The sequence below is a fragment of the Vigna unguiculata genome, chromosome 9 (genome assembly GCF_037176805.1).
Source record: "Vigna unguiculata cultivar grain cowpea cultivar isolate G323 ecotype 2 chromosome 9, ASM3717680v1, whole genome shotgun sequence".
NCBI classification, from domain to species: domain Eukaryota; kingdom Viridiplantae; phylum Streptophyta; class Magnoliopsida; order Fabales; family Fabaceae; genus Vigna; species Vigna unguiculata.
This window is the reverse complement of record NC_140800.1, coordinates 6,184,497-6,196,798: the sequence shown is the minus strand read 5'-3', so window position 1 is coordinate 6,196,798 and position 12,302 is coordinate 6,184,497. Positions and strand designations below refer to the sequence as shown.

General features: G+C 28.8%; 1 protein-coding gene across 3 annotated transcripts; it reads right to left on the bottom strand.

Moving 5' to 3' along the window:
* Positions 1-634: 634 nt before the first annotated feature.
* On the bottom strand, positions 635-5,818 carry LOC114163319 (uncharacterized). Of its 3 annotated transcripts, none has more exons than XM_028047561.2 (9): positions 5,389-5,818; positions 3,179-5,017; positions 2,949-3,098; positions 2,736-2,879; positions 2,562-2,643; positions 2,360-2,426; positions 1,422-1,607; positions 1,277-1,337; positions 635-1,154 (listed from the first exon to the last, which is right to left on the bottom strand). In XM_028047561.2, exons 2-9 carry the CDS (start codon positions 4,518-4,520, stop codon positions 982-984), a joined length of 2,205 nt encoding a protein of 734 aa, XP_027903362.1. In that variant the 5' UTR covers positions 4,521-5,017; positions 5,389-5,818; the 3' UTR covers positions 635-981. The 3 variants fall into 3 exon arrangements, with proteins under 3 accessions (XP_027903362.1, XP_027903363.1, XP_027903361.1); XM_028047562.2 differs by having other exon boundaries at positions 2,736-3,098; positions 3,179-4,312; positions 4,424-5,017; positions 5,389-5,815; XM_028047560.2 differs by having other exon boundaries at positions 2,736-3,098; positions 5,389-5,817.
* Between the last annotated feature and the right edge of the window lie 6,484 nt (positions 5,819-12,302).

Below are 12,302 nucleotides of genomic sequence, written 5' to 3'. Positions count from 1 at the left end.
TTCTCAAACCTAGAAACTCTGTACATTCTCAAAGAAATCTGAAAATTCTTTGAACAAGTTCTCTTACTTTAAGAGAAAACTTAAAACAGTTTAAACTTCAATTTTGTAAGTATTAGTCTTGTTATTAGCTTTCCTCTACATTATGGATTTTAACTATCTTTTTGCTTCCCCCAAAACCCTTTTTCCCTTTCACACCGATAGTTCTATTAGGACTTTCATTTCTAGTATGCATTAGTGTTTCCCTCTTTCTGATCCCTAAAAATATCACAACTTTGTAAAAATACGTACGCAGAACCAATTTTTAGAGGATTTTAGAAAAAAATAAAAATAAACACAGTATTCAAAGGACAAAACAGATATGGAATACTAACAGAAAACATAGGACTAGAAAAAGAAGAGAGCATTAGATTATAATCTTTTAAAATGCAAAAGCAAATAAAAAAAATGATATTTAGTGACTGAAATCTCCTTTAAAAACTTAAAATAAACTTCGGTCATTAAATATCATTTTTTTAACTTTCAAAATCATTGTATAATTAACTAGCTCCCTTATCAAAAAAGGATATGTATGGAAGAAGGAAATAATACCTAATAGACTTGCATCTTCTTCTGTGGATCAAAAAGTCACCTGAAGTGGCTTCAAATAAAACTCTAGTTTATTCTGTTAATCCAAGTTTTACACAAAATAGTGAACCACAACCAATTTTGACCAGCTCTAAACTAGAGTTCAGTGGTCTGTGATTTCCAACGGCAAACCAAAAACGTTCCAAGAAGGTCAAAAATTTATGAAAACAATTGAACTATATGCCCTGCTAGTCATTCTGGCTAAGTAGCAAGTAAACAAAACTGATCTATTTTAAGTCAAAACTGAACGTCATTTCATTCACCAGAGTGATTAAACAAATGCAGTGCCTGAATCATCAATGTGAATGAGAACCCCCATCATGTCTGAGCTTTCATCATGCATTGTTATGTAAGCAATTATCTCCTCCATCGCTTCTTTTGAACTGATTCTATAACTCTACGGTAGTAACCCCAGGATAGATTTGATTCTCTTATCGGTCGTTGGCCAAAAGGATTTTCTGACACGTAGTTTCTTACATTCTCGGCTAAAGCCAACCCTTCTAGATAAATCCGAAGATCACCTCCTGGTCCTGTGAACACAAGAATGAGAGGCTTAACATGAATTTCACATCAATATGATTAAAGAATTTGTTATTTGAAAAAGGGAGCATGTGTTATATAGGAGAGGAAGATGAGCAGAAGAATGTCCTACCTAATTCTGAGTCTCTGGTGTTGCGGTATCGGTAAGAATAGGGAAATATAGCTGAATGCATCTGAAAATAAATTGCAAGGTTGAAATGACAACAGCAGAAAGTAAAGCTTACTGCATAAAGGGAAAACAAAACAAGAGAGCTTACAGGATTCATTAGGGCCTTGTAAGGGGAGTCATCCAATAATAATGTGTTGGACTCGTTAAACTCTCCCTTCTCCCATGGTAGATTGGGATCTTCCTTTTCCCACAACTTTCTAAGTTCCTTCAACACAAGGGGCTTGTGTATATTCTCAACAGTAGCGAATTCAGTTGTAGTACAGTGGGACTGATTCTGCATATCACATTATACAAAAAGATTAATAGCTTCTACAGAAATTCCAAGAAGGAATGAAGATGACAGTAGCCATTTACAGGCTAAAACTGCATTTATAGTGATGAAACACAAACTATCTTACTACAATGTAGTTATGATTTACAATATCACCCCATCCGCTTTGCCTAAATCAAAATCCATACACACCCTCAAAATTCAAACAAAGGACAACCATAATTAAAAGGCTGGCAGTGCTATATATTTTTCTTGTTGATTGACATTTATTATAATATCATGTAACTCCATATATTTAAATGTCGCCAATGTACGTTCTTTTTGGGTACTGATAATTAAAACATAAACTAATGATATAGAAAAGCCTGCAGACGAGAAGGCATAAGAGTCAGTCAGGAAGCAAAAATATAACAAGCCGTACTGCAGAGACACAAGATGTTAAATGAGAAAAATTAAATAGGTGACAGACAGCAATTTTTTAAATTAACAAGTTGTTTTCATTAACAAAATATCCTATTTAATAGATATGCAAGGAATTACAAAATCAATTCAAATAACCCTTCCACATCTGGCCCACATAAAACAAAAGACCATTTAGAGTAAAATTGTTAGAGTACACCTAAATAGATAGAAGATGTACCTAATTCCTATGACTAGGTTGAGGAAAAGAAATTATTTATTGCAGACTTACTATACCGTACCAAAAGCCCCTAAAAAAAATACTAAAAGATACAAAAGAGTTAAGATCAGATTACCCAACAAAAGAGAAGTTTGGATGCAGATTTCCCCATAAGAAATTTGATAGCTTCCTCAACATTGAACCTGCCAATAGTGGCAAAGTAAAATAATGTATGAAGACCATTTTTCTATTGCTTAAATAAAATTCGAAAAGTCTTTGATTGCAACTCAAGCCTACGTCAAAACAATAAAAATAAATAGTCATAGAATGGGAAATACTTGGCTCTAGAAGACCATACTCCTACATGAAATCTGTCAAAGCAAAACTGTAGAAAATCCTTGCAAAAGGGTCTCTTGTAGACTGCAAAAGGAAAAAATAACATGGCACTCAAATTCAACCTGGACCAAAATATGAAATTTGAAATGAGGAAACCAGATATTTGCTCATGTTACCTTTTCTCCCTTTCAGTATAAAATCTGGCTCTGGTTCTCGTCTATATCTTGTACTAGTGACATCGATACTGACAAAATCAGCAAGCAGTCCATTCACATCAAGGATGAGAAGCTTCTTCTTTGGGGTCCCCAAACCACTTCTGTCTAGTGAGAATTGTGAAATCTTTAAATGACCATCTCTTACTGTGTCTAAGATTAAATCAGAAACATCACCTGCACAACATAGATCATTTCTTGTAATCTCCGAATGATCTAGCTGTCTACCATTAGTTTCAACTTGCTCCACATGAATGCCAACTGCAGATGAGGCAGTCATAGATGTTTGCTCATTAATGTTGTCAGTGGTCAACTCTATTTGCTCACCTGCAAAACCAACAATGAGAATTATAAAATCTTTAAATGATCATATCTTACTGTGTCTAATCTTAAATCAGAAACATCACCTGCACAACACAGATTACTTCTTGTAATCTCTGTATCATCCAGTTGTCTACCACCTGCTTCGAGATGCTCCACAGGAATGTCTACAACAGTAGTCATAAATCTTCGCTCATCAATGATGTCAGTGCTCAACTTTATTTCCTCAGCTGCTGCTCCATTATGTGAGGTAACTTGATCAAATGAAAGTTTTGTCTCTTCATCTATCATGCCAACTCTCAATGATCCATCAGAAAGTTGGTGTGAACAATCCTTGTCATGATCCTGAAAAGTCGGTTCCTTGTTAGGATTTTCAGGACTGTGGTCACCACTGCTTCTCCTACAATCAGCATTAACCATTTGTCTCCTTGCACAGGCTTTGTAACATATGTTTTTATCTGTTGGGTCATAAACATCTTCTTTCATCGGACTTGTACCATTTAGAAAACTATTCTTATCCTCCGGGTTGGAAATGTTATCATTTATGCTATGCTCTATACTAATTTCTGGCACACACTCTTTCGCAAAAGGCTCAGGACTTGCTGCAACAGAAATGTGGTAGCAGCTTACTTCTGGAACGTTGTGCTGCTTTTCTGCAGTTGTATCCACCGTCTTCTGCTCCTTTTCTTCATGATCTCCTTGACAAAAACCCACTTCCTCACAAGCTTGACATGTTATTGGATCAGTGGAAAAAGATTGAACTGGATGTCCTGACAACATATCCAATGCAGGTGAGGAAGCTTTCGCTGCAGTTGTATTGATCATCTTTTGCTCCTTTTCTTCGTGATCTGCCTGACAAAAACCCACTCCCTCAATAGATTGACTTGTTATTGGATCAGTGGAAAGGCCTTGAATTGGATGTCCTGAAAGCATATCCCCTGCCGGTGTGGAAGCTTTTGCTGCAGTTGTATTGCTCATCTTTTGCTCCTTTTCTTCATGATCTCCCTGACAAAAACCCACTTCCTCACAAGATTGACTTGTTATTGGATCAGTGGAAAAACATTGAATTGGATGTCCTGACAGCATATCCAATGCAGGAACAGAAGCTTTTGGTGAAAAAATATTCTCTGAAGTGCCACAACCGCTATTATTGCCTTCAATAGGGTCATGTGTTGTCTTCTTCCGTTTGGTCTTCTCATTCTGCTTCGTCGAATTAAATTCTACAATTAGGCAACTTACGAAATTAGGCAATGGGTGATTTACAGTACCATCCATCTTCGGTGAAGAATTATCCAGTGAAAAATCAGGACCTTCACACTGAACAGCATTACCTTCTTTCTTCCTTTTCGGCGCTTTCCGCTTCTGTGACAAATTTACGTCCTCTGTACTGGTTGAACCTCCCATATGCAAATCATTTACTACATCCATCAATCACGGATCTCAAAATGGAAAAACACCTCCTAGACAAGAAATATGCAGAGGCCTAAATACACTGCCAAACTAATACTGATAATCTAAGATCACCCCCAAAAAACACCTCTCTCTATATCTAAATATCTTACATGACCACCCAGCAAATCCTCGTTTCTTTGTATCTATATATCTTACAATAATCTTAAGTTTTCTAATTGAATGTACCAACTGAATCTAACCTACACTCCAATCTATTGCCAAAGCCTCTTTCAGTCACTTCCCCTAAAGGCCTGCAAGAATAGTCAGTTAACACGATATCAGCCCAAAACAGCCACACAGAGTTTCAAAACTCCTAATGGTGTTCTAAACAAAGTTTTAAATTATGGCGGCAGTTGTGTTTCAGCCCCATCCTTGATACTGCGGGAAGTTACAGAAAAAATGTTTGACCACAACTGCAACCTCCATGCGGTTTCCAGGTGTCCAAAACCTCGACACTGCGGCCAAAAGCAAAACTGCAGATTCATTTTAAAAAGCATGGTCATACATTCACTAATCCACACCAAGAAATAACAACTGAATAGAAAAAAACACAAACTTTACATAAACAGAAACCCAACAAACATTATAAAAAGAAAATAAAAATTCTGTCATTATTATGAATCCATAATTAACTGCACATAACTATTCTCCTACCGAGTTTCACAAGAACATCTCTTTTCTTTTTTATTTCTACTTTGTTTACATAAAACAACATAAGATGAAACAAACTAGCAACCCTCCTTCCCGCTGAAAATAAAAACACAACAACGCATAACAGAGGGGTCAGATTCATACAGAGTGTCATTGAAAAATGAAGAGCGAGAGAGTGATTGAAGAAAGAAACCTCGAATAAAGGGAGAGATGAGTTTTGAGTTGAACCGGCGGCGGTGGATTTGGCGAATCTATGCGACCGTTACAGTTTTAGGGTTTGAGGTTAGAATGGCCGGAGGGTTTTCTTAAACACCAACTAAAGCAGCAATTAGTGATCTTATAAAGGTGTTACCCAATCACACGCAACATTTTATGCATTTTAACTAGGCTTATTACAATTTTCATTATTATTAGGGATAACCGGTGCCGGTGCAAGGTACCCATCAATCATATATTTTGGAGGGAAAAAAACAACACGGTGGTCCTCTGAACTTTCTCAGAAAAAAAAAAAATAAAACAAAAAATCTTTATAGAACGACGAGTGGAAACATGTTCTTCGGCAAAGGCGTAGGTCATTCCTATTACAATCAAATTACGGCTAAAGTTTCTTCACTCCATCAAATTTTACCTCTTCCACCGTCAAAAGCTTCTGAAAAATGTTTTTCCTAAAAGAAGAAACGATTGATTTTTAGAAAAAAAAAATTATTGTATTTTAGAAAATAAATTTCAAAAATAACCGGAGAAACGATAGATCTAAGAAAAGAGAAATGGTAGGATGCAAAAAATAATTGTCATAATATAATTTAAATCATAGAAGATAAATTATTTATATTTATTCACTCTATTAATAAAGAATATTTATTATTTTATGTATACAGTTTTCTTTTAATATTATTTATATTCAAATAGTTAATATTATTATATTTATATATATAAAAGATTATTTATGTTTACTATTATTTTTAATAGATTCTTTAAATATGTTTTATAATTAAAATAATTCTTTTATTAGTTTTATCTTCTAAATAATTATTTTTTAAACAATTTATATTTTAAGTCTCTTATTAAATTTAGGAACTTTAACTGAGTTATGATCGAATTTTGTGATCTATTAAGTATTTAATATATTAAGTATTTAATAAATTTAACTTTCTTCATTGAGTTTCACTATTAACTTTCTTTATTAACTGGGTGATGAGTCTCTTAAGATATTAACCTAGTTATTTTTTGTTATATTACGTTGTCTAATCACATGTTATTTTGTTATTTTATTATTTTAAAATTTAAAATTTATAATTTTAAATATTTAAATATTTATAATTTTATTATTTGAATTCAAAATTATATAATTATAAAATTATCATTTTATGAGTTAAATAAAAATTAAAAATATATCATAATTTTATATTTCATAAAATCCTAATTTTATAATTATACAATTTTGATTTAAATTACTAAATTATAAAAGCATAAAATTAACAATTATAAAATTATAAATTATAAATTACAAATTATGAATTATAAAATAATAAAATAATATAATAATATAATAATATGTAACGATAGTGACTCCGCAAAATAGTAACTACATTGGTTACTTAAATGCCACATCACCTCGTTAATAGGAAAGTTGTTTAAAATTTAAGATTCTATTGAAAAAAAATATTTAAATTTATTGAGTACTTAATACCACCATGAAAATTTATCATGGACTCAGTTCAAAATTTTTAAATTCATCAAGAACTTAAAACATAATTAAATCTTCTTAAATTTAACTATTTTTTAATTTGACATTCTTTTAAACAATTATTTTTTAATTATAAAGCTACCTACATAAAGGAAAAAAAATATTTATAATAAAGTTATAAAATTATTTATATTAAGTTTTGTAATAGTAACAATCAAAATAATAATAATTTTAGTGTATTTTATTATCATGTAAAAAAATAACAAATATACATATGTAAATGTATTTTCACAATTTATTTTTTTTACAAAACAAAATTCTTTTTAAGTTTCATCTTATTCGTAACTAGTTTTTTTAACAAATAATTATTTAAAATGGATAAACAAAAATATTTTTAATTTTACAATTTTAGTAAATTGTTTTTAATTCAAATAATTATTTATATTAACAAAATTACATATACAAAAAAAAAATATTTACAATAATGTTGTAATGATTATTTACTTATGTTTATAATTAGTGTAAAAGCATGCATTATGTACACGTCTTTTATATTAGTAAATCATAATATTATTATCAAATTGATATAAAAAATAAATTTATATTTATTAAAAATAAAGGGGAATAAATTAAAAAAAAGAAAAAAATATAACTAATAGAATAATTTTATAAAAAAATATATAAAAATAATTGTTAGTCTTTAAAAAATTTAATAATTATAAGTGATTGTGAACACAAAAGAGATAATCATCGTTATATATAATTATAAATGTATTTTATAACTTTTTGATATTTTCATTTTAATAATTAATAATAATTCTATAGTCTAATAAAAAATATGGTTAAATATGTTTTTTGTCTATTTACTTTCAGAGATAAAATTTATATTAGTCAATCTTGAAGACTTTAGTCCAATTTAGTTTTCAACCTTAGAAATATGTAGATTTAGTTATTTTAACCAAATTTTGCTAAAATAAAATTTGGTTAAAATAACTAAATTTACGCATTTATAATAAGATTTGAGGACTAAATTATATCAAAGTTGTGAAGAATGACTAATTACGATTTTTACTACAAAGTTAAGGGGAAAAAAACATTTTTAACCAAAATTTTATTATATCATAAAAGAAAATGAACACACATGATCACATTTTGAATCATAATCTATACAACGAATAAAGAAAATTAACTATTTTAATGTTCACGTTTTTTTTTTAAATTTTACCTTTCTAATAACTACCTTTTTAAGTTTAAATAATTACACAAAATAAAAGAAGATTATTTTTTTAACATCTCATTTAATAGTTTTTATACTACTAAATAAAACATTATATCACGATCAAGCAAAGCAGATAGTCAGAGCAAAGCAGATAGTCAGAATAGGCCAGTACAAAGTGTTAATATAGTCATCCAAAATAACCATATAAGTCACTAACAACATGTACAACCTATACTAAGGAAGACTTAACGTGTACATCCAAAACTCAATAGAGCATAATCCAAAAACTACTGCTGGATATCCAAGTCACGGATCAACTCCTGTCCAAGAGGGGGGGTGTCTTCACCTAAATCTTTCTTTGCTCACACCAATTAGTAGGTGATCATTGCAAAGGAGAGAACATACAAAGAGAACAACACATGCAAAAAGGGTAAGCTAACTTTATTAAGAAGGATCATGCAGTTCAATTATGAATACCAAGCAAGCATTTTTGACATTCATCAGAATTACTTAAACCACTACAACACAACACAAATACATGACTTTAGACTCAATATACAGATTATGTAAGCGACATTGGATCTCTTGGTGGCGTGCACCTGTGACGGTTCCCAAACTCTGCAGAGTTTGGGCTCAAGGGGTTATCACTCAACCACTCCCAGGGTAAGCCCCATTCGCGTCTAAGACTGATTAAGTCCAAAGACTAGGACCTCCTGCTACTCCTCACGACATAATCCATTATGCTCTATCTGAGCGTGAATGATTATTGGAGTTTCAGGATACCAACCAATAGTGAGTCTTCATGTCCTTCGACACACTAACATACTCATTGGAATTTCCCTTGAAATTGTAGTTCAACCACATCTTCTCATAATCCAAAATTATACAGTTTCACCACACATACTACCTGCCACAACAGTCAAAGCAAATCATGAACAAATTTCACATTTATCTCATTAAATTACAATTTCATCCATTTAAAACAGAGAAATAAACATTCAGTTGCAGTGGTTCTCACTCAAGCTAGAAGATCTCGTTCAAGCGAGAGAGGTATCTCACTTAGGCAGGTCATTCTCGCCTGAGCGAGGCTCCAAACAGAGGGCAATTAAAATTTGGGCGAATTCTCACTCAGGCCAAGTAGTTTCGCTTAGACGAAAGTGTCTCTCGCTCAAGCGAAACCAGCTTGCCTAGGCGACAATTCGCGCAGGATTCCCAATCTGTTCCCACATGCAAAAGCCCATAATTTTCGCACAAATCAATCACACACCCAATTATACAGTTCAAGCACCAATTCAACACTCAATCACACAATTAAAAGTCATAAAAACATATTTCTGTACGAAATTTAAGAAAAAGGTTAGCTTCCCTTACCTCTAACAATCACCCACTAGCAAGGATAACTTCCAACCGTGAGGCACTTCAATTTCACAACCTAAGGAACTGGAATATAGGTTCACAAAGTGAGAATAGGATCCTAATTCGATTTAGCAATAATGGAACTCCAGAATTCAAAATTTGAAGAGAATTGGGGAAACTAAAATTGACTTACATGGATAGGAAGGAAACTCAACTTGGGGAAGATGTTTTGTTCTGATCTCAAGTTCGCTTGCTGCAACAAGAATGGAGGATATATTAGAATGGAAGCTCAAGTCCTCTAGTTAGAGAGAAGTGGAAAACAAGAAGGTGAATGCAAAGCCTATGAGTGGTTTTAAGAATAGTGTGGGTTCTGTGAGTAGGCAGAGGAGAAAAGAAAGAGAGAAAAAAAAAAGGATCTCACAATTTTACTCTTTTAATAACCACTTTTTTTAAAATTGAACTAATTATTCATAAAAAACCCTATATAAATGGATTCACCTTTTCATGCCCATAATTCTTTCACAATTTTACCGTTTAAATAATTAATTGTTAAAATTGAAATAAATAATTTTTAAAATTTTACCTTTATAATAATTATCTGTTTTTTAAAATTCAAATAATTACCGAAAATTAAAAAAATATTTTTCAATTTTACTCTTTTAGTAACTATTTTTTAAATTTAACAAATTATTCACAATAAAAAATATTTTATATAATAAAAAATATATAATTTCCTTTATTTTCTATAATTAATTTTTATAAAAATCATTTTACTTTTAATAATTAAAAGTTATTTCATAATTTAATAAATTTTGACTATAGTTAAAAAAGTTGACACACATACACTAGAAAATAAAACACAATATGCAAATGATGGATCTCCATATTTTCTTATTATTATGTTGTCTTATATTCTCTTATAAACAACAATAATATAATTATTATTATTATTATTTTATCTATAAGAAATATATATTAATATATTTAATGTATAAATAAAATATACTATTTTATCTCCACATTTCGTTATTTCAGTTTTACTTTTAAGAAAAGAAGATACTATCAAAATTACTATATTACCTATTTTCTTTTATTAACACGTCATAAAAATTAGTTTTTTTGTCATTTTAAAACTTTGGTACAAAAGGACCCAAATTCAAATCTTACAAAAGTCAATTTGTTTTTATTTTTTCATTTATTTATGATTTCAACTATAATATTAATTATAAATAATATTATTATTTGTAATATTTTTATAAGTATTAATATTTTTAATTATTAATAATAATATTATTATAAATATTATTTATAGCGATAGTAGTCAAATTATAACAAATATTAGTATTATAATAATAATAATTATTATTATTATTGTTATTATTATTATTATATGTTACTATTATATATTATTACTATTATTATTTTAACATTATTAGTAGTAAAGTGATTATTCTTATTTGTAATATATAATATTATTACTATTATATATTTTTGTTAGCAATTATGTCTCAACTTTTATTAGATTATGATAAATTATTTCTTTGTCTTAAACTAAAAAAATAGGTATATTGATAAATATATGATTAGTTTAAAATTTCACTCCAACATTTCATTATTGATGTTCATACCCATTCAAATTTGAAGGATTTGTCGACCATTATTGAATTATGTCAATCTTTGACAAAAATAAACAAATTAAAGATATTTTACTTGATTGATTGTCTAATTCATTTTATTTAACTCTTAATGTTTCATTTTCTATAATGAAGATTATTAAAACAAAATTCAGAATAAGATGAAAGATGAATTTCTTGAACACAACATGGTTATTTACATTCAAAAAGGAATAACTGGAGATTTTTATTTTGAATAAATTATTGATGAGTTCAAAATTTGTTACTATAAATTATTTTGGCTTCTCCAAAATTATTGGTCAAGATCCGTCACAGGTTATTATTATCAACTATAATTAATAATCATTATTACTATCAACTATGGATATTATTATCATTATTATTAATTATAATTATTTCTATTATTATATTACTAATATTATTAATAATAATAAGAACTATAATTATTATAATAGTTATTATTATTATTATTGTTTTTATTATTTTTGTTAGATCAAATTTTACTTTTACTTAATATAATATGTAGGAATCATCTTTCAATTACTTGTCATTTTTATTTTGTTTTATTGTTCATTTATCTTTCCATTTGAAAAATTATTTAAATTTAAAAAATAGTTACTAAAATTAGTAAAATAATAAAACTGAAAAATATTTTTTTTATTATAAATAATTATTTAAATTTAAAATATAATAATTAAGAGGATAAAATTGATAAAATAAAAAGGATACCAAATATGTTTATCTCTTTATATACGTAGTTGTATTAATATTAATATTCTTATTAGTAGTAGTATTAGTATTATTTTTTTATCACTATGCGATATTATTACAGTGACATTATTATTATTATTATTATTATTATTATTATTATAGTTAGACACATATTTTAGTTTTATTTACTACATGATCATATTTCAATTACTTGCTATTTGTATTTGTTTTGTTATTCATTTTATCTCTATATCTTGGTATTTTTTGAATTCAAAAAAAATAGTTACTAAAATTTGTAGAATGATAAAACTGACAAATATTTTTTATTATGAATAATTATTTAAATTTAATAAATAATATTAAGAGGATAAAATTGTAAAAACAAAAAAATGTCATAAAAATGTGTTTCTCTTTATATATTTAGTTAGTGGATTATTATTATTATTACTATTATTATTATTATTATTATTATTATTATTATCACTACAGTATATTATTAT